Genomic DNA, 23,983 nt, shown 5'->3' with positions numbered 1-23,983 from the left:
GTAGTCAAGACAAAGTCTCTCTTGATATGGAGATTGCGACCATCCAAGAAAATTGTCATACAGGGTGGGCAGCATGCAGGATTGCTGAAATATCAGCTGAAATGTCTGTTGCAAAAAGCAGCAGGAAGAGGTCTACAGCAATATAAATGAGAGAGCATACAAGTAGTAGTGCTTTGCTTTGGAGAATTATTTCCAGTATTTAATATAAAACCGGTATAGGCTCAAAACTAGATTAAATATTGCTTTAATTTTAAGAAAGGATAATAATCTGGGGATGGGATAGAGGGGAGAAAAATATCTCTGTAGAAATTTGTTGGGGGAAAAAAAAAAATTATCAGAGTACTGTATTCACATATTGTAAATACCGGTTTCCATTTCTGCATTCTGAGACAACCGAGATATGGAACTAAAAGTTTAGTAAGTACATTTTTTACAAAGTTTTTCTGTGGCTATAGTAATGCTGTGTGATTACGGAATACTTAAGAAACTGAGCAGAAAAGAATGGTTTGGGCTATTACACATCTCTTCATCTGACCTTACTGATAAAAAAATTTATAGAGGAAAGAATAATCAAACATGGCAATGACTGTAGCATAAAATGAAAACAAATTTATTGTTAGTAATCTGCTAGCTTTAATTATATTTTTTTTCGATCCATGGAACTTATTTTGACTTCAGGAAAACATTTGATATTATGTAAAATGGGAGAATATTCATTAGAATAAACAGTGGAGTAAAGTATCATCTGGAAGGAATATGGCAAAAAAATAAAGTTGTGGTATCTCACCAATGAGTGATGTGACAAAGGATTAGACAACTTTGCCAGCTGAGAGGGGGATTGGGTTGTCATCACTGAATGATCCTGAGGAAGCAGAGTAAAAGAAAATAAAATCGATAGTATGAAGTACAAGATCATGCATCTTGGTACTGTGATGAGAGCTATGGTCAAGAAAAAAGGATATTTTATCATAAGATAATCAGATAAGGTATTTTCAGTAGAACTGTGGAAAGACTAATGCAAACATTAAATGGGCTGGTGAATCATCACCTGAAATAGTATGCAGAAAGGTTTTAAAACAGAAGCAGGTGAAGAGGCTTCTGGAGTAATGGTGCTATTAGAAAACCTGAATCAAGAGAGGAAATTTTAAGAACAGAGTTGTTTTAACCATGAAAGGCAGAAGGTGGAGAAATCTAATTATTACCAATAAAAATATCAGGAGCCTTTTCGAAAAGGAGCGTGAGAGTTCAGAGGGTATAAGTGAGAGACTGTTCCGGCACACATGTGTTGTATTCAACAAACAACTTGGGTTTTGTGGGCTCACTGACATTTAAAACCCCAGTCTGACTTCATTTTCAGACTGTCCTATGAGTTGCCTGCTTCAATTTGGCTTGAGTTTATACCTGAATTCTCTCAGGATTAGGGGTCAAAGTTAGGAATATATATATTTTTTTTTTAATCTTCTGCCATTCTTCTATGTCCCTTCAGATTTTATAACATGTTTCCAGATGGGCATGAGGGAAGGTTGGCAGGCGCTTCATGTGATATTTTTGTTGAAGATCTGCTAATATTTACAGATATTATTTTTTTCATATGTTTTCACAAAATTGAACATTGCAAAGACAATAGTACCAAATAATACCATCATGTTGTGAGCTAGCCTCTGCTTGAGACTGTCACCAGAAATATAGTCTTAAAGGAAAATATATTGAGTAGTTGTGCACTGCTGAAATCAAAGGAATGCAGAATTTTTATATTCAGGAACCACTTCAGATCATGACAGAGGGGAAAAAACCCCACCCTTCAGAACAAGATAGAGATGTAAAGGTTCTTGATCAAATATGTAACTGTTCAATGTCAAAGAACTGAAGTAATAGAAATAAAAAATTGGCTTTTCTGGAAGCAAGAATTCAAAAATCTCTTGTATACAACCTGTTGATCAGCTCTAGGCATTGAGTTGGCTTGGGGGTTTTTGGTGGGGTTTTTTTTTTGTTTGGTTTGTTTGTTTACATTGGGGTAAAAAAATGTAGCTGTTAGCTGCTACCCACAAATGATGTAGAGGATTTTTTGGTGGGTTTGGGTTTTCTGGTTTATTTTGTTTTTAAACCTGTGTACTTGCCGAGTCTCATAATTGTGACTTTTTTTAAGTATGTCCCTTTAATTTTATGCTGTGAACTCATTTTATGCAGACTAACTACACTGTGAAGAGTCCTATTGATAGTTCTATTAACTACAAGGTATTATATTCTGTGTTTCTTAGCAGCTTTCTAAGTAAATCAGTGTCTTAAACTTGTGTGTGCTTACCGTCAAAGGCTTCTTATCACAGCAGAAGTATGACTTGATTAAAATCACGTTTGTTTCTGGATCCTGTGAAGACTGAAACACATCTGTAGTCAACATTGTCAACTTCTAATTTTAGCTCTGCTTCCTAAACAAGTCAGTTTCTTAACTACTGAAGCCAGCTGACCTACCTGGTGATGGTTTGGGTTTACCCGTTGCTGAGTGAAAATCTGCCAAATCTAACATCAAACTGGAAAATGGTATTTTTGAGTAAACAGAGGGTTTTAAAAATTGTAATTATAAACCAAGTGATGAGTTATAATGTGAACATAAATTTATATTGTCTTTTCAGAAAAGTTTACTGTCTCCAAGTTGTGTGGTGGTTGGGTTTTTTTGGGTTATATTAACATTTTAACAGGTTGCCATTGATAATTTTATAGTTGCATTAACCTTTCTGCTATGAATGGGATTGTAGTTGCTATGCAACATTTTACTCTGACAGACTTTTATGAGAGAAAGATGTGTTCAGTGTGTGTATCTTTTACATTTTCCGTCACGTAACTACTCAGTGGATAAATCATGGATCCACTCCAGCTCCTAGTGACATCATAGGGCCACCAACTTTCTCCAGGGATTTTTTTAGATTAAGTTTAAGGTAGCTTTACCTTTATAGGTACAGTATATTATGAATTAAATAAATAATGAAAAAGAAGAAAAAACCCAAGTCATTATACTAAAATTCAGAGTATGTTCATATCTATAGATATTGTTCCCACGGAACATACTTAAATGTTATGTTTACTTCATAAACAATCAGGAAATAAGTTTTTACTGATTGCAATAATATAAATCTAAGACAGAATACATGCTAACAGGAGTTATTCTCAGGTGACTCTTACAGTCTTGTTATTTTAGTTGGTTATTTACAGATCAAGTGTTCAACTTCCATGCATTGCTTCAAATGGATGAAAATTATATTTCTCCTTTTCAGATAAGGAAAATTTGCACTTTTTCTACATTTTTCTATCAATCCCTTATGTTTCGTCTATACTCTTCTTTCTCCTAAGTCCCTGTTTTGCTCTGCTGCACCCTCTGAAATGCTTGCACTTCCCTCTAGCTTGGCAAACACTTCCGCTCTGATAAATTCTGTGGTGTGTTTTACCAGACATCGTCTTTCAAACTAGGCGATTGAGTCTTAGGTTTCATGTGTATGTGTTTAATAGCCGCATTTTCTCTATGTTTTCAGGGTCTTATTTTCCTCATGATCTTCCGTACAAATTTTCATATTTTCTGTTTTAACAGGATTAGATTGAAGAAAGCTTTGTTCTTGGAGTAGCTTCAAAACTTGTCCTTTGGTTAATCAGAAAGGAGAGACAGGCATATGTGTATCTCAGGTTATTTCAAACAGACTGTTAATTACAGTGCAAGATCTTAGGCACAGAATACAGTGTTCAAACAGCACACATCTAATCAGGGTAAGGCAACTGCATAAGTGAGGGGAATTGAACATTATTAGAGTGACCCCCTCATCTTGTATTGTAGTTTGTTCAGTGTGCTTTTATTTCAGAATTAAACGTGTAAAATGTATTTTACAAACAAAGGTGTTAACGGAATGAATGTTCTGTATTTTAGTCTCGGCAGAAAACCTGGAGAAGAGCCTGAAGCATATGGAGAGGCAACTCCACCAGCTTGAGAAGGATTTGCAGACTTTTCCAGTTCCTGAAGATAAGCACGATAAGTTTGTAGCAAAAATGTCAATATCCTTTGGAGTATTCTTAAAAAAAAAAAAACAAAACCAGAAGTAATTTAACTGCATTACCTTAAACATTGCATTTCTTTGCATAACTTCTGTCTATGTAGCATTTATTTTTGAAAAAAATTAACTTCCCCCCCCCCCCAAAAAAAAAAAAAACCCCAAACAAAACCAACCACAAACAACAACCCAACAAACAAAAACTAAATACATGTACAGTCCAATTAAAGGATTCATCTGTAGTGGAAAGGATGAGGGGGGAAAATGGTTGATGTCAGGTTTTACACTATGTAGAACGCTAAGTTTCTTTACTTAGAGAAACTTAGAATGGGAACGTTAAGCACTTTAGTGCTAAATGATATTTTTTTTTGTAATGTGTACCATAGAAAAAGATGTCTGTCACCCTGTGTTTGTTTTCTAGTGTATGTATTACCACTGTTAATGTTTTTGTACATGCAACCACAGAACTAAAAACCTTCTTTTAATTCAGAGATTATGTTCATAGTATGTGAAAACTAATTTCTGGTCTTATTTTTGCCAGAATTCCTTTTCTCACTATTTATTCCAAATCCTACAGACAACTTCACTGCCTGTCTCTCTCATAAGAAAGCCTTGTCACACGAGGGTACTCAATTAAAGCAGAAAAACACATTCTTTCGCTTAAACCTCCCTACCAGATGATAGTTGTATATACTTGGCGCCGAGACTAATCTAGAAGCAGAAATATCAGCAGAGACAGGTTGAAATTTCCTCTGTAGTCATGGTTAGATTATCACCTAGTTGGTACAAAGGCAGGGGGACTCAGGAGACAATCTTCATGATTAACTTCATGCTATTAAAGAGATGGCAAGTCGACCCTGAGGTCAAGTGGATATACCTGGTTCTTGCTGCATTAGGGCCAGTTCCATCTTCAGTAGACAGCTGCAACCAGAGTGTTTACAACTTAGCTTTAGGCCTTTTTTGGATAATGTGGGTTAGCTGTAACCTTTCAGTGTTGCTACAAAATTTTTGTGAGGTCAGGTATTTTGTTGGTGAGGTTGTTCTGTTTGTTGTTGCCGACTTTTTTCTCCAGCTAAATGTGGTTTTGAGAGATATGTTGCAGCCCACCAGCATGGTGTCTCTATAGCACAAAACATAAGTTTTGTCTCCAAATAAGACAATAGCATAACAGGAGAACTAGGAGAGGGGTCCTGAAGACAAGAGATAAAGTATTGCTAGGAAGTTAAGAGGAAAATATATCCATAATAACTTTCTCAGAAATATTGTTAGGAAATATTGTAAGTCTGTGCTTGGTTTAAAAAAAAAATGATGTGTAGTCTAGGAAGTTAGGACTGGGAAGCACTTATTAAGAAATCTAACCTATGAAAAAGGGCAGACTCTTCTTAATCTAATCTGTTAGAATAGAATAGACTTTCAGTCAGAAGGGACTTACAATGATCACCTAATCCAAAATAGTCATTATGATGGCACTTAAAATGCCTATAACCTTTTGCATTTTTAAGCTAAGGACTAGAGTTTGGAGTAACAGATAATTTAGTTTACAGCTTTCTTTGGAGATATGGTTATAAAACTTCGATATATTTAAAGTAGTTATGAAAGAAATTAGCAAAATTCAGTTGAGAATGAGTGAAGAATACCCTGAAAAAATTAGTCTCACTTAAGAAGGAAAGCACAGGAAAAGTAAGTTGAGGAATAAATATGTACTTCTTAGCTCATATCAAACATCTAAAATAAAAAAAAAAATGTTTATGTAGGATGCCTCATTTCTCTTTGTGTTACTGACATATTGGGCATTTCTGAAACTTGATGGCAGGAAGTGAATGGAATACTGGGATATAAGGTTATAAATTGTATTTAAGACAGAATAAGTCACAGTTGTAGAGAAATAGTGTGAAAAATTAAAATACAATAAAAGTGAGGTAGGGTAAATAGGTGGACCTTGTCAAGTCTCATATATGAAAAGCATTAGAGCAGTTTACTGGTTGCTTAAAAAGGATAATAATCATCTTAGGAAATGCAAAGGAGGATCTACATGTTGTCTTTTTCAAGCATCTCAAAAGCTGTAATCCTGCCAGAGAAAATGTAGATTGTCAGTGTATGTCAGGAAGATAAGCCATAGCCATAAAGCTAACTTTGTTTTTTGCTTTAGTTTCCTCTAAAGGAGAAATTTGTTTGCCCGCATTGTGCAGCATTTTGAATGGAAGGATGATCTCAAATGAAGGAGTCAGTAGAAGTTTTTTTTAAAGGAAAATATGAAATAAATATCAATAAATCCCGAGGAGTAAGCAGTGGTCACAAAAGACTTGAAAATATTTTAAAATTAACTCAAATATAAACCTATTGGACTACAGATTCTTATACTAAGTTAGCCCAAGACACCAGAGGAACTAAAACTGAAAGGAAGCATCTGAGTGTTCTGAAAGGTCTGCAAGGAGCATCCGCAAGTCAAACTTCTCTGCCAGGAAAACTGATGAAGGCTAAATAAACACAGGACCAACATGTATATGTATGAGAGAAAATGTGGTGGGGAGAGTCAGCATGGGTTTTTTAAAGAGAATTCACTTCTTGCAAATCTATTACAGTGTGCAGATAAAGGTAGGACAGTAAAGCATAACTGAATTTCCATGCACCTTTCAACAAGGTGTTTTACAAAGACTTCCAAGGAAAGAAACTTCTTGGGTCAAAAGTGGAATGATTATTCTTTCTGGATTAATATAAAAAAAACCACAAACCCACAACCCGAACCAAAAACCTCATGTTGGAAGGGAGATACTGGCAGGTGCTGACAAAGGAGTAAGTGAACCTCAATGATTATAGAGTAATAGATCTGGAGAAAAAAACTTTATATTAGAACAATTGAGAATAATTTCAGTTAAAAGCAAGCAGAAAACATAAGTAAGTTGCTATAAAAATCAGCAATACTTGTATCTTGAGTGCTTCCATCACCCCATCTCAAAAAGTATGCTGTATACCTACTGATGTGGCAGAGAACAGTAACAATGATCAGCAGTAGGCAATAGTTTCTGCATAAGGGATATTTTGATAGATTAGGTCTCTGAAGGTGGAAAATCAAAAAACTTAGGAAAATACACTAAAAATACATGTAATTTTGTATGCCATATAGGAAGCAAGTTAGGAACATAGTCACTGTGTCTTATAAATAACCAGGGTTCATCCTGTGTAACTGTCCAGCAGGTTAAAATATACTGACAGAAATGTTTTCTTCACAACAGACAAACTGTAGCATTTACTTTTAGGATGTTGTAGAGGCTGAAAATTAAATTAATTTCATATAAGGCTTAGATAATTAGCTAAAGATGGTACACCTGGAGCTATTAAACACAGTAGTCCAGAGGTACCTCAGAAAAATCACTAAGGTGCAGACTGTTAGAAACTGAATACTACTACATTAGTTGAATTATTGTGCTATACTTGCCAATTTCCTTCTTTTTTTCCCTAATCATTGGGTATTGACTGCTGTCAGAAACAGGCTAGATAAATATTTGGTCTAATCAGAATAAATCAGTACAGTTAAATCCAACCATACTACATATTTCATTCTATTAGACTATTCAAATACAATATTTTGAACAGTAAATATTATGAACAGGAATAGTTTGCCCTCACTTACTACCTGTCCCAGCAGACAGGCAGTAGTTTCAATATGGTAAAGTTACATATGGCTTCTAGTAATGTCTACAAAAACACTAATTAAAGAAGCCCACTTTTAGAAAAAACAGGAACTTCAATAAATTACAAAGCAAAAAAGGTTTGATGTAAAGGTTAGATAATCCTGCACAGCGTGAAGAATCCTGGACCTGTCTTTACTTTTATTCCTATGACAAGGAAAGCTGAATGATGCTGATGTCTTGAAAAGCATTCAACTCATAAAAAGAAACCAGCAGGAAATCTGAAAAAGGAAGGATGGTGCTTTGTTGGAAATAATTTTTCATCCTGAGTACAATTAGGCTCCATGGACAAGCAGGCTATTACATCCTGTCGCTAAATATCACAACCCAAAGGCCCCTAATGAACTGATTAGCATTCTTGTTTCTTTAGGAAGTCAGATATATGCACAGTTGGTGCACTCTTTTATTGACAAAGTCTATAATTATGAATATTTCTCCTATATATTAGATTGTGCTAGTGTGTCAGTCATCTTATGTATGCTAGATGAAAAGAAATTATAGTTATTATTGCAGTTCTGCTTCCTTTAATTAGGAAAGTTGAAGAATGTTGAATTTATATTGATCTAGAATATTAAATCCATTCAGTGAAATGTTCAATAAAAAGCACAGTGAACAAAATACACTTGTACATTCAAAACAAAAATCTAGTGGGTTTATGGAGAGTATTTAAATTGCATATTAAAAGCTTAATTAAGTAATTTAGTCAGCGTACTCTTTATCAGTCCAGCTCACATCTTATGGTTTTCTAAGTAGCAGCTGAGAAACTCTTGACAAGTTTCAGCCTACCACTGAATGTAGTGTTGATGGTGAGTTTTACAAAAGCTTATGGAGCCAATATTTGAGAGACAATGAGTTGTTGACCATCTCTTGGCTCGGGACAGAGTCCTTACTTTTTGATTAGTTCTTTATTCCTCTTTGTTTTTAAGTTGATTCGTTGACATTACAAAAAGAAAAGGAAGGGCCAGCACTTACCCAAGTCAGAGCCTGATTCAAGTGAGGTAGAAGAAACCCATTTCAATTGTAAGGAAGATATTACATGCTGCCTCCTAAACTGTCAGTTACTTAAGTGGCCTCATAGTTTGAGCTTCCTTCTGTGCAACATAAATAAGCTGAAGTCTGTAAGTCCTTGTATCCTACGGACTTCGGAAGATTACAGGACCTAGCTCGTTAAGTGAAAAAAGTTTGTATGTTGCTCTTTGGGAGTGCGTCAAGGTGTTGGCTGTGTGGATAGGTAATGAGATAGGGCTTTGGCACAGTGTAAATTTAATTTAAGTTTCTAATTCCTTTATACAGGTCTTTAGTAACTGATCTGAACTTCAGGCATACAGTTCCAGCTAGCATTGGTTTTGCTGGAATGAGCAAAACACTGGATGAACAATAGAAGTACATGTCAGGGTTTTTTAGCATTATAATATAGAGATGTGCAGGAGTGGGTGAATCAAGGAAAAGGTATTATTTGACAAATAATCTTCAGAAGGTACTAATTTAAAAATCTAAACGTTTCTGTGTGTTTCATGAACTATTATATTCAGATATGGAATTTTACTGTGAACCTTGCTCTATGTATATAAAAGTATGTCTCTGACATGTATTTTTCAGACAATTGCAACTATTTTCCCCAAGAACTTGATGTGAGAAATCCTTAAGAGAGCCCTGCAACATTCACACCTCCTGACTAGCAAATCATTATTTGAAATGCTGGTTTGAAGTGACCTCAAAGTCTTTTTGTACTAGTCTTCAAAAAATTTCCCGAAATTTTACGGAGACTGTGCTAGCTAGTGTAGTGGCAGTCTCAGTTCAGTTTCGAAGTTTCTGCTAAAATACTTGCTGCATCTATGCCCAGTGTTAATCTTTTGTTCTTATACAAAGGAATATTCCTTTTTCAGTTGTCTACACTTAATACACAGATTAGTTTGTTAAAAAATCAGAAGCAGTGAATATGAGATCTTTTAAGGAAATGTTTGGTACAGGTTAACATCGTTCATGATCTGTTCTAGGGTAACAGCTGCTTTTACTTGGCTTGATACTCTGCACTATATTAGTATTTTATATACCACAATATATTAAAATCGGTATAAACTTCAGACAAGCAACCCGCTATGAGAAGAGCTGCCAAGAATATGCAAAACCAAACACAGAGCAGTTAGAAATTTTGCCACAGATACATTCGTCTCAGCCCTGCATTGCTTTCTTGTTCCATTAATGAGCAGAATGATGATCTGTAGTCCTGTGGGTCCAAACAGGCAGTCCATGAAGTGAAGCTGCCTCAGAAAAAGTTAACAAATACCTAACTTCATGATTTCCTTTTCTTTCCACCTGTGTTGCAGCTCTGCTGTACTTCTGTCTTCATTCATCCAAAGCCAATGAATTGTGTAGCTGATAATGCATATATATCAACCTGTTCATAGTAATTACAGTTGGGATTGCTGTACTCCATAGTATTCCCTGTTGTCTCCACTTTAGCTGGTGCTGGCTAACAAAAGCCATGTTTAAGTAAAAAAGGAATTGGACTTATTAAAAATACCTAAATTGAAGCACAGTCTCAGCAGAATGCCAAGAGCTTAGGGTATCCCATAATGCACCAGATGGAAAATAAAAATCTCAGGATTCATCGTGCCTGGCATTCAAATACTGGATACTAAAACATTATTCAGAGTGCTGTATTTGGGGTTTAAAATTGTGCATGATTATTTTCAAGGGGAGTCAGTTTTAACAGCGTAAACTAAGCAATTTGTATGGACTCTTAAGATAGCTGTAACTTTAACTATGTCTTGCAGAATACCACAGAATTTTTGTCTCTCTCGCCTCCCTACCTCGCAAGTTTCCTTTTCAAGATATACTGTGGCATATCATTCATTTACAGGATTAAGTATACATCTTATTGATAATTTTAACTTTTTTTTTAAAGTTTTTTTCTTCCTAGAAAACTGATAAAAGTTACTGAATGTATGGCATTTATGTGACAACAAAACAAATTTATCTAATTTTCCTTCACCTTTCCACTCTGTGGAAATAAACAGCCTCATAACTGCAAAAAGCAGTGTTGTTTTCCCTAAGTTTTGTTACTGATTTAAGAATCACAAATAATAAGTATCCTAAATTGTAGGATCGAAAATAAACAGGATATAGAAATGCTTGCTTGTAGTTTCACTCAGCATTAATTTTACTGTTTTCCTTTATTACAGTTGTTAGTTGTTTCAGTTTGTTTGGGTTATTTTTGAATTGCTGACATTTCTTTTGATGGTTCCAACTTTTGTGTTTTCATGTCTTGTTTCTTAGAATCTTTTTTTTAAGTATTTAATATTTGGTCAACTGTTACATACTGAGCTCTCATCAACTTTCCTTGGTGTCCCACCAATAACTTATTAACATCCTTAATAATTTTAAAGGAACTCAATTCTGAGGAGTAGTTTCCTCTGATTGTTGTGCCTCTTGGGAGCTAAGTGAAGGAGAGAGATTCAAATAGATATGGAAGAAAAAGTGGGCCAGCAACATCAATTCCCTTTGAGCTGTTGCTAGCCAGTCAGCACAGGCAGTCTGAAGCTGCTTCATCATGTGAAGTCATGGGAAGAAACTCATACTGGACAAGGAGCCTTGTCAGAGAAGGTCTGAAATCAAGTGGCTGGGGGGTGATAGAAGATGTATCGTTTAAAATCATCAAAATCTAGGGATTTGTTAGTGCTTTTCTACAAGACTGTCATAGTGGAGACTGTTGTGCCCTTACAGACCAAGTAAATAGCCATCATAGTGACTAATTTGAATGTTGTGAAAGTACATTATTTCTCCTTTCCTGTATGTGTCTGAGAACATTATTGTTTGACTTTCTGGCATGGATTCTAAAACACAAAAAGAAAACAATTAACTGCTTGCTTGGCATTTTAAAAGCAACCTTAACAAACCCAGAAGGTAATGGTGAAATTCAAATGGCATTCAGCCTCTAAACAAAACTAAAAGAAGAGTGCATCATAAAAAACCTGGAGTGAAAGCTGTCAGTCAGCAGTAAATTGTTATTGTGTATTTGAAATATTTGAAACAGCATGGTGGACAAAAATTCTATTTGTCAAGTTTTTAATGCACTTGTTTAAAAAATCTGTGCTTCATAAAATAAAGTGACCATGGAGCGTGTATCTGTCATATAAAGTATACAGATACAGTAAATCCTCTTTTGCAGCAGTTGGGGTGGGCAATTGGGAGTAAAGGCAAAATTGCTGTTTCTTGTCTTTTGTAGTCTTTCCTGCGGCAGGAGAATAACGAAACATAAATATTTGTTTAGCTACCATTCCATTAAAGTAAGCATTTTATGAAGTTGTCCTACATAAGAAAGTGACCACACACAGTATTGCTTCTTTGAGCTTCTTTGACAAACTATTATCAGAAGTCTTGAATAAACATGGGGGGGGGGGGGTATTTGATTTATGTTATGCAGTATTACGGTGCTGTTTATAAATTGTCTCTCTCTTGTTCTAGTTCTATTGTTTTCACCTCTAATTTACTTAACTGCTATTGACATTGCAGATAGCCTTAGAAAAAGCATAAATACCAGGTGCAGCCACCAGTAACAGAAATGAATGCATTGCTATTGCTACAACAGCATTTTGAACAAAAGCTGTTAAGATGAAGTTTTTAATATTTAATAGTTTTTACTTTTAATACTCGTGTTTATCAGTGTTTCTATTTGTACTCTAATTTCATAGGAGCTATACTATTTCTTGATATTTTAAAGTATTCAAGCTAGTTATTGGTATCTGTACCTAAATTCCATGTAAATTGTAATTTATATACCTAAAACTTTAGCCTCAGTAAGGAGACAGTGATACTAAATAAACTATAAAGGTGCTTGAAGTTAGATTAGTCCCATCCATTTCATTTCATACGAAATTATATGGTAATGGAATAATCTTTAAAATTAAAGTGGTTGAGAAAATTTGATGAAAGCACTCTGATTTATTCATAAATCTGATATACACAGTAAATACTAGGAAGCATATATGACATGGAAGGAATTCTTTTGATACTTCATTTGATGCAGATGAAAAGTGTGTATGAAATACAGATCAATGTGTAGTAAAAACTGTGGGTTTAACTGGATTCACTGAGTATTCTTGCAGCCTTAACAGCAGTGTACAGCTTTCTAGTTCATGCCAAAGAAGATTTTCAGAAACTTTCACGGATGCATGAGAACATGGAAAAACTCTATCAGAATGTCATGGGATATTATGCCATTGATCTGAAGAAAGTTTCGGTGGAGGAGTTTTTAACTGACTTAAACAACTTTAGGACAATGTTCATGGTACAATCTGTTTATTTTATGCCTAATGTTTGTTAGGAATTATTTTTGTAATCTTTCAGTTATTGAACAAACTAAAAATAATTTTATTCCTCCTAAAATGGTATCTGATACTCGCATCAGAAATGTTACTTTACACATCCTAAATTCTTAGGATATCGTAAGGGTAATGGACTTTTTAATTATTATTTGTGGATTATTTCTTTCTGAAAGAATTGGAAATTCCTAATAACAATGAATGTGATTTAAAACTGAACCTTTTAAATGCATGTATAATCTGAAGGGGGAAAACCTAAAACTCTACCTTTTTTAAATATAGCTGCATTTTCTGTTTAAAGGATGCTTGTTACTTACATACGTAATACATATTCTTACTATTATTCTGTGTTTATAAGGCATGCTCATTCCATGCAAAATCCAGACTCAATATTTTATTTTGTTTAATTTGTCATTTATCTGCACCACTTGATCAGTGTCGAGGTTTGTGTCTGCTATGGAAACTCAAAGCTCCTTTTCCTGGCTTAAAAAAATTGCATATTTTCCTTAAACTTGGTCAGTTTCAAAGGACCTTTACTTTTGTGACTATAGATTGTCTATGATTTTAGGTTTTATGCATTTTAAATGATTACTTTCTCCTTTTCCCTTTAAAAAGGATGTTCTTTGGAGGGAGGGACTAAGAAATATTATTTTATTATTATTTTAAGTATTTGAATTATATTTGAGAAACAGACATTAGGTTGATCCAGGTTATTGTTGTGTAGCTCCTTTAGTATAGGGCTCAGAACATAGTTGTAACCATAATTCAGACTCACTGTTAGTTAGCAGAGCTTTGCCTTAGAGTCATCTGTGATACAGGTGTGGAGGTTAGCCCTGTCCTTGTGTCACAGGGCAGCATCTGCATTATGTATACAAATGTTTGCACATACTAGCTCATCATAAAAGCTTGAACTATTTTGGAAAGCTAGTTTTATTTTTCTTTAAGTTATTTTTAGAGTCCATTTTCATTATGCTTACAAGTTTCAGTAATGAGTTTTTTTTGTTGTCTTGTTTGATTTTACCAAAATGTGATTTAAGAATCTTTAACAAAAGAATTTTCTGAAAGGGAAGGTAGAGATGTCTCACCAGGGTGTTTCTTTATATATTTGGAGTTGATTATATATGACTATAAACAGTCTTCTTCGCAAATTTCAAGATAATCAGATGTTCTCCAAAATATTGCAGGTTCTTTTACCATTGTCAGTGTAGTTCTTCTGGAAAAAGAATGATTAACTTCATGATATACTTCATAATACATACTAAAAACTTGTGCATCCCTCAGTTTAAAATAACTGAAGAACTTCAGGAAAGCTGATGGCTATATAAGTTCAAAATACTTTTATAGAGCTCTTATTTAGGATTAGTAGGGGGTTCTGTCTTGGTGACTTGTAACTAGGCAGAGAGAGGTGTTTGATTTTGTGTGGAGGTTGTCGTGGGTTTTGGTTGCTTTTTTAAGCTTTCTTAGCAAAAATAGTTTTTTCTTTTGGATTCTCAACACTAGGCTAGTAAGCAACTCTTTTTCAATGAAGAAATGGAAGAATAAAAAGGCAGATCCCTAACTGCGTATGAATTTATTTGTTTGGCTAATTTGGAAAGGTGACTCACGTCACGTCTGGCTACCTATGATTGCATAGCTTAATGTACTGGCTATGCTTCTGCAGGAATGTTATCTGAGCATCAGTTTTGTGGCAAAATCTGAAGCAGTGATCCAACTCATGCCTATTGATCTGTAGAATGATTCAGTTTGTAATTTTACTATCTACTCCTTATTGCAGCCTCATTACAAAACACTTATTTAAGTTGCTTGAATGTTTCCCAGTCTTGTTTGGTTTTGCTTGGTTGGCTGGGTTTTTTTAATGATTTCAGACATGTCTGAGGGTGTAAAAGGGCAAAATACTTCTTTTGTAAATATTGAGGAAGGGTTTGAAATTCCTATGTCCATCTATTTTGAGGAAAGGACTTAAAATAGAACTCATATTTAGCAAACATACTGGAACATGTAAAGATTACTAAGCCTCTGCTATTTTAGAATTTAACAGTTAAAAACTTAGAAGGCACAGTCTTCAGTCAGAATAATACTGCTTGGCAAGTTACGTATGCCAGATTTTTCAACATGGACATTGATTATGTTTTCCTAACTTGACCAGTACCTAATATGAAACTCAGGAGTCTAATTTCAAAATTGCTAAATTTTATGAAATAGTTGTATTACATTAATTTCTGATATCTAAACCACAACTCCCATCCCTCAATTCTTATGTTCATTTTGAATTGGAGACTCAAAGAAGTGGTTGTGCTTTACCTTAATTTCACCATTTTTTTTTTTTGTGTGTGTGAAAAATTAGCACTGATAATAACCCCTGCTTCACAGCGATGTTATAAAGATAGATTAATTAATGCTTTGAAACCGTTAGATATTATTGATGAGCATGATAGAAGAAACCTTGAGGAAAATTAGTAATTCTGTTTTGCAGAGCACAGTTTGAAGGCTATATGCAAAAGTTGTGTAGTTCAGGCATGAAACCCCTTATCATTCAATGACGCTAAACAATATGTTAAGTAGCTGCTCAGTTTTGAGACTGTTGAGAAGATTTTTGAGGTGCCTACTGACATAGGATGAAGAAATTGTAGTATTTCCTCTTCTGGTGTTTGGCTAATGGTTAGAGTTTTCCCACAGTTGTGGAGAGGGAATGAAGAGGCCTTGAGTCAACAATTTCTGTGTCCAGGAGAGTACGCTAATCACAGGGCTATAGAAACGCCTTGCTCCCATCAGCCCCAGGTTGCTCTGCAGCGGAAACATGACTTAAAGAACCAGAAGAAGAGCAACCAAGTAAAAGTTTGTTCCCTTGACTCTAGAGTATTTTTCTTTTATGTTCAGCATATACTTAAATAAAAATCAGAAATGATCCTGGAAAGCACAAGAGAGAACCTAAGAATGCCTCCATCTCAGAAATTCTAGGCCTTGACATGGTATGCAAAAAGTTTCTATTCTGGTAATTCTGGAAGTTAACTTTGTACACTGTACCATATGGTGAACATAATGCTGCTCATATGTAGCAGATGTGGTCGGACCATGTTGAACTTTTTAGGCCTTTTGAGCAAGGAAGTGTGAAGACATTTAATCACTGAAATGCAAACAATGTGAGAGACAAGTATGTGTTTGTCTCAGTCAAGTCTGTGAGAATTCTTGCAGAACTTTAGACACCTATGTTTTCTATTCTGTTCGGCTCTAGGGTATAGACCTCTAAATATTGTCATCTGTATGTGAGCTTGGGTGTCTAATCTTGTGTTCTAGTCAAGGGAGATGCATACTTAATAGAGTCAGTGGAATTTGGTGAGTTGTCTACCTGATGTCTCAAAGGACACAACAACAGGAGTGCCTGGTATCCTAGAGAGGTGTCTGGAACAGTATCCAAGACATTATCAGCCTGAAATTTTAAGTTATGACACAGAACTTACGGTAGACCTGCATACTGCTAGAGAAAGGCTGGAGGCAAGGTGTGATACTCCAGAGCATCCACTCTGCACTGAATATGAAGGTGTGAGCTACTAAATCAAGCCCAGTTGATCAGTGTGATTAGAAAGGAATAGAAGCCTACAATTGGATGACTGCAATCTGAGGCTGAGTTCTACTGGTATTATTTTTTGGGGAAAATTACACGCAAAGTAGAAATTTCCTTGGTCACTCTGTTAAGAAAGTGTAATTTGTGCCGAAATTGTACTTGTGCTCAAGTCCCATTTCAGTTTTGTCCAGCAGTTTGTTTTACAGAATGCCCAGTATGAAAATCAGCAAATAATTTGTTAAAATTAATTCAATCCAGAATTTTAGCATTTTGTAGTAGGCTTCCGCTCTCTTCCCCCTGTATCAAGCAAATTGACAGAGATAACCGTGGAAGACACTGTGCAATTATAGTTTTGCTTTGTTTAAAAAATCCACTCTGTTATCTTTTTTCATTATTGAAAGTTTATTCTTCAGTTATCAAAGACAGGTATTTTCTCACAAGATTCATGTGATTTCCACACCCACCCCACCTCACCTTTTCCTTTGGTCAGTATCTATTGCAGTGACGCTACAGGCAGTGCCCGTGCAAATATTGCTGTAATCCACATTAGTCTGTGCTTTATAGCACTCTTCAGTCCATTTTTACATATGTTGGGGGTTTTTTTTCTGAATGCAGGCTAGACATTTTCCTGCTAAAAGCAACATGAGACATTAATTATCTGTGCAAACATGCAGCCTCTGCCTCAGGCTTGTGAAGATGATGTTAGCCATTTTGTAGGAGGGGACACTTTGAACTAATGTGAAAGATGGGATTTTGTTTCTAAGTGCATTCTGAAAAGAGAAACTTCCTGTGGTGAAGAATAGGTGCATGGCACTTCACATTTAATGCAAGCTGCACTAGAGCACTGAGAATTTATCAGTGTACATAGCTAACACTAAAATAATAAAAAGGTAATCCTAAAATAGCTTAGTTAAAAAAAAAATAATGGAATGTAACAGGTTTTTTGCGTAATGTCTGAATATGCAAAATAATGATTTAAAAACTCTGAAACTCATAGTTATATTTTGGCTTCATTGGAAGCTTTGGAGTGTATAGTTTGTTTTGAATTATAAATATGTTGTACAGGTATTAACCAGAAGACAAGAATTTATAAACACAGTGAATTAGTGCATATGTAGATAAGAATAAGAAAACTTCACAGTGAAGTCACCCGAGCATTGTTTTGCTTGGTGCGGTGGCAGGATAAGAAAGAATAAATGCTGAAAGTCTTCTAGAAATAAAAATAATAATAATATAATTATAATTTTGAAAAAAAAAACCCAAAACAACCCACCAGGTGGTTTAGATAATTTGAGTTCTTCCTACGTTAATATGCGTATTTTTTGCTGAATTTGTAATCCCCATTTGGGGGCAATTAGTATGCTTTTAATGTATTAACTCTGAATTTGCTTACTCTTCTGAAGAAAAAATACTAAATATGAAATGTAAAATATTTGTGTAGCTTGGTAAATTAAGGTTAGTTAGGAGATGTGATTTTAAAGCTTTTTTCTTTGTTTTTAAGGTTCAGCTTTGTTTTTGCTAAGACTTCAGTTTTAATGGAACTATTACTTTTTTCATAGCAAGCAGTAAAGGAGAATATGAGAAGAAGGGAAGCAGAAGAAAAACAGAGGCGTGCTAAAATAGCTAAGGAGAAAGCAGAAAAAGAAAAACAAGAGAGGCAACAAAAGAAAAAGCGCTTGTTAGAAATGAAAACAGGTAAGTAATGTAGAAGACACATTTTACTTAGGTTTTTACTGGAAAGAGTGCTGCTATTTTTTCATTATCTGAATGTTCTATGAGAAAAGGCAGAATAAATGAATGGTTTTCACTAATTAAAGTTTACAGAAAAGAGGTTCTTAAATTTTGTTTTGTTAATAAGCTTCTCTAATTACCTGTTTTCTGCAAGCTATTTTAGAACTTGTAATGCTGCTTTGTATTTTTCCATTAGAATATATTAAAACTTATATGACCAAGTATAAGTTCAGTTATGCTCAAACCCCCTTACCTTACCTGAGAACAGAGATTTTTCCAAATCACAAAGCCATTTTCTTTCTTTTAACTAAGGTTACGTATTCATTTTTGCTTTTCTGTGAGATTAAGCCCTTCCTGAAGTACTCTGGATTTTTGTTTGAGTACATCAGTTATTATTTCAATTGAAACACCTTAAAAGAAACCTCAGCCATGCATTTTAAAGTTACTCATTTATGCTGTGTTGTCTTTTGTACCAAAAGAGACAGCAAACATGCTGAGTTCTCTGTAACTAAAAAAGATGTCTGATGATCCTCTATACTTCTACATTTTATCCCAGACTGAGATTCTGGAATCCTTCCAAATGATATGTGACTTACTGTATAAATTATTGTGAGCTACTCTCATTTATTTATTTTTTCTGAGCAGATCTTGTTAAACAGGTCCCCACTCAAACACTGATGGGCACCTTTGGCATTAATGATCATCTGTCTCTTCCACATTTCACTAATAGCCAGTATAGGTTGTTTAGTTTCAGAGGTTCTTCAGACCAAAAGTCTTTGTTTTATTTTCATAAGAGCATCCATGTGTTGAGGTGTGAGACTAAAGCACCACTCTTAAGAAACCAGGCAGCTTCCCTCTGAACACAGAATTTCTAATTCTTCAGAAATAAATTCAAGATCCAATCAGAAAACTACTAATGACAATCTTTATAAAGCTCATGAAAGACAGAGAAGGCTGCAGAAGACTAGGAAAGGGTAAAACTGGTACCTGTATTCATGCATGGTTGGAAGTGTTTCAAAAGGGATTAGATGTTCTTCTCTCAGGCATGTTGTATGTACGACCAATAGTGCTTTGGATGGACAACTGGTAGTCTTTCAGGGAAAATTAAAGCTCCTCTCAAGTCCTATTCTTTATGATCATGTTCAGGCATTCCAGAATACAGGTTAAGGGCTTCTAAGTCATATACCCACATGTGTATGTAGGCTTCTGGTATGATAGTTTAACCTACTGCTTCAGTTCATATAGTGGGGAACTGTGATCAGCTAGGTGATTGAGTAAATAGCTGCTTTGTCCCTTAGTAGCTTAGGTTTTTATTACATGGTGTAAGTGTATGGAAGGACATTTCTTGCTCTTGTTAGCAGCCACTTAAGGTTCAGTCTGGAATTACTGATCTAAACAACAGCAGATGGGAAAAAATGGTGTTAGGATCACCTGAAGCTATAAATATCTGGAGTGTCTGGTATTCACTAAATTGGCCACTGATGAGTTATTTTTCGTTATGGGGAGCCTCCTTATAAGGTTTCTTGTGCTTGTTTGCGACATCATTTTAAAAGTCTATTAGAAAACCCAAATTCTGGAAGTGGAAAGCACCTTTGGTGGATTTGTTTTGTCAGGAAGGACAGCAACAACTATATGAAAAGTGGGGGTTGTTTGTTTTTTTATTTTATTTTGGCAGACTTCTCAAAACTGTATTTACTACTTGAAGAGGCATAATGTGGCTCTGAATCTGATGGAAGAGTAACATAAGCATTCAAAAATTATTTTTTCCTTTTTTCCCTAGCTTTGTCTAGTTCATTGAAAGGCTGTCAGTTATTTTCAATTGACAAAATAATTATCAATCAATTAGTTTGATCTATCACAGTGTAAAGAATTATGTTCACTGTGATAACACCAGCTAAATTTATTGTAATGTAATTGAGAACTCCATCATTGTGGCATCTTCATTGTATCTTACTTTGAATACTGTTTAAGTAACAAGCCACTGTAATCAGTGGTTATTTACAAAGGCTGCCCTTACCCAAAAGCAGTGAAGCAATGCCAAAATGTCTTAAACATCTGATTTACAATCTAGAATATTAGTTTGTTTTCAGTGTTACTCAGTTTCAGTTTTATCACAACTAACTTTTAAAATCCATGTTTCAGATCATTTAGATAGTTATGACCTTATTTGCAGTCAATTTTGCAGCATTTATTTTTGCAGGGTTTTATATTGTTTATCTGGTTTTGGAAAAAACATTCATAACTCACAAACTTGTTAAGAGTGTTTTAGGCTGTGGTTCTTCAAACATTTATTGTTTTATTACTGTCTGCTAAGTTGTGCAATATGAATATTTTCATTAGTTCTGTAGTGTTCTGCAAAACAAAAGGACACCATGCATCCTAGCACTGACAGTTTAAGCAATGAAAATAGCAAGCATAATTAGGTAATATAGATTCTAACAGATAAAATGCCTTTGAAATAAATTAAAAAAATCCCCAAACATACTTATATTAGTAGTACCCTCAAAGACCCTGTTTTCCCTGCCTAGCTCAAGTTCGTAAGGCCTCCATTTTATTAATTTCCTCTCACTGGGAGAGGAGAATCAATACTTCTTAGTAGTATTCCTTTCCTCTGAGGGGAATGAAGGACTGCAAATGTCACAGATCATAAAAATCTGCTCATGTTCCATTACAACTTAGATGACATCAGTAGTTTCTAACATATGTTGGTAATTTGTTGTTTTAAAATGTCTGCTGGGATACTTTCCTGAAAAACACAAGTTTTAGAAAATAGTAGGTTTATTGCTAGATTTTGGGCACTTAGGTATATGTTTTGTGCAACTCATTTTACCGTGAAGGAAACAAAAAGATCTGATAGTGCTATGTATGAAGAAATCCTGCAGGTATAACATTAATATCCAATAACTATTTTGTGTAAGAGCTCCTTTTGGAGCTGTGTAAGTTTTCCCTTTTGGAATTTCAAGTGCGCCATTCAACTCGGTTCCTCCTTGGTGCTGATAACTTTCCAGTTATCCCATGGCTGCCTCCACTTATCCTCAAATTGGATCCTCTTCACCAAGAGGGTTCCTGAGGTCACTTCTTGTTATTTAGATTTATTCTTAAGTATCACTTCTATTATGTGGCCAGTAGGGAATAAATCTGTTCTGTAACTGTGAGGAGCGTAACTTCCTCTTATAGTAAATAAAAATGAGCAGAAATAATTGTGGGACATTATAGAGTTGCCTACTCGTACTTATTCATGTTAATACTTTGTGCATAGTTGATGGTAAGACCATGACAAGCTTGGAGAGCAGGTCTCACTTTATGCCAGTTAAAAAAAAATAAATTAAAAATTCTATATATGAGGAATGGGTTGTGACAGACATTGACCACAAGTCCATTGGATGGGAGATGTCACCTGGTATGTCACTAAGTACTCATCTGCAAGTGTATTGTTTTGACAATAAAGTGTAAATCTGAGTAAACTACTGAGAACAGATGTTCCTTCAATAGGTGAATAGGTGAATTCAAATGTGAATAGCTGTCACATTTGCACTTGAAAATGATACAGAGAATGATAAAATACAGGTATGTTTAAATAAAAAAAAAACAACTGTCCTGAGAAACAATGTGTGATAGATCTGCAGAAGTCACAGCAAAAGATGAGATACAGCAAAACCTTGTCAAGTCTCATCTCACACTGTAGGATTTTGAGAGGTGAATGGTTTTTGTGCAAAAAAAAAAAAGTAGAACTGATCTGAATCTTTATTCTTTAAAGCCCAACAACTAGTACTCACAAGTCATGTTCTAACAAGATCTCAAAGGTGCTAAATCTTCTGAAGCATGGAGGTGTAGTTCATGCACTTGTTGGCAACCCATGGGCTCAGAATGCAGCAGCTGCTTTTTGTTTGTACTAAGTAGTAGCTCCAAAAGAACAAGATGCTTAGAAGAAACAATTATTTTTCTTTCTGAAAATTTTGCTTAGAAGTGGAACCTTTGGAGATAGCAGCTGAAAGGCCTTTGTGAAAGTGAGGTTTATACAAAGTCCCAGAAAAAATAAATAGCAGCTGTACTTGGGAGAGAGAGAAATAGTCAAAACAAACAGAACTGTTGCGAAAATTAAGGATCATTAAAGTAATGTCTGTAGATAAATATTCTCATAAGACTTGTCATTTATGTTGTGGCAGTAAAATTTCTAAACAAATGTGAAAAGAATGCTGCAAACTTAAAATGGCATTACCATGAAAAAAAATTACAATCTCTGGAGCAGTCTTTGGGATTAAGAGCTCTCATATTTATGCAAATAGTAGGTTTTGGTTTGAGTAAGCATTTCCTACTCCAAATACTAACCCACATCTCCTCCATAAGGAGGTAGACATCAGAGTCCTCTTTAAACTCTCAGTCCTGCTATGTGTAAATGTTTTTGTTCTTTGTGTTTTTAATGAATCATCAGAAGTTTCTTCTCTCAAGTTGCAGAGGAGGGGAGGAATAAATATCCTTACCAAAACATTGGAGGAGGGTATGCTTTATTTTTACTTTCCTTAGTCCAAGGTTGTAAAAGAGCCAGGAACCTTCTCTGTCATTGTTGGAAAACTAGCAGAAGAGAAGGTCATGTCTCTGAGTCTTCCTTCAAAATGATTCTGCTGCTGCTTCTATTTCTATGCTGTTCCTGTAACGCTTATCTTCACTCGGCAGTACCTCAGTGGTTGTACAGACATACAGTCTTGTTACTGCATACCAAAATGTTCTTGCTCTGAAGCTTGCTGACAGAAATTGCTTGATTTCTCTGGCAGCTTCTATCCGTTGAAAGCTATTAAATGCAAATACAAAGTCTATGAATTACAAACTACTGGAGACCAAGAGACTATGCTAGAAATGTCATTACATATTTATCCTGTCCTTTTTATAGATGTTTGCTGTTGGCTGGTAGTGTGTGAAAGATGCAGAGTTAGGTGGACCATTGATCTGATCCTCCTGGGTGTTGTGGTATCTTTATAGCCACCCAGACGAAAAGGAGCTTGCCCACCCAAAGCTGTCCAGAAGATGCCCTTTTACTAAGCTCAGTCATATAGGCCAGCCAGAACTTTCTCACTCCATGAGTGAGAAATTAGATAATTTTTAAATTTCCTTCAGCCCCTCATCTCTGTACCACAACTGTCAGTACAAGTGATCATTGTATGTATTTTCAGATTTATCATTTGTTTATAAATTTGAATGGAAATAGTAATGTCTTTCCCTGTGCTTAATAAACTCCTTCAGAGGCACCCAGTAACAAAAAGACAAGATGTTAATACACACACATACATTATATTCAGCTACATATATTCTTTTAAGAAGCTTTGTTCATTTAGGAATGCTACTAGAGTGGTTCTAACTGCTTTCCAAATCAAATTGTAATTGATACATCTCAATAATAGATATTTTTTTTTTACCCCCTCTGTGAAACAACACTAATGAAAATACTAATTTTTGTCTAGTCTAAAAAAACAAATTGGTTGGATTGGTTGCATTCTTGTCAAGTGTTGTTGGAGCTGGAGCTGTGATGTGTAAAGAAAACAGAAAAACGTGTTGACTGACTTCTTTATATGTAGCTGATTGTCCTATTAAGTTGTTTTATCAAATATTAATCTTAGATAACTGTGGATAAGGGTGGTCAGTTTTAGTCAT

General features: G+C 35.0%; 1 protein-coding gene across 4 annotated transcripts in view; it reads left to right on the top strand.

Annotated features, from left to right (window-relative positions):
- DIAPH3 (diaphanous related formin 3) overlaps positions 1 to 23,983 on the top strand; it is a 245,621-nt gene that overhangs the window by 151,018 nt on the left and 70,620 nt on the right. For all 4 annotated transcript variants that reach the window (XM_037376822.1, XM_037376821.1, XM_037376820.1 and 1 more), the window contains 3 exons: positions 3,911 to 4,035; positions 12,846 to 13,010; positions 18,166 to 18,301. In XM_037376822.1, the coding sequence (XP_037232719.1) occupies positions 3,911 to 4,035; positions 12,846 to 13,010; positions 18,166 to 18,301 (426 nt within the window). The remainder of the gene's footprint in view (positions 1 to 3,910; positions 4,036 to 12,845; positions 13,011 to 18,165; positions 18,302 to 23,983) is intronic.

The sequence above is a fragment of the Falco rusticolus genome, chromosome 2, assembly GCF_015220075.1.
Source record: "Falco rusticolus isolate bFalRus1 chromosome 2, bFalRus1.pri, whole genome shotgun sequence".
NCBI classification, from domain to species: domain Eukaryota; kingdom Metazoa; phylum Chordata; class Aves; order Falconiformes; family Falconidae; genus Falco; species Falco rusticolus.
The sequence above is the reverse complement of the archived record's forward strand: the minus strand, read 5'-3'. Positions and strand labels throughout refer to the sequence as shown.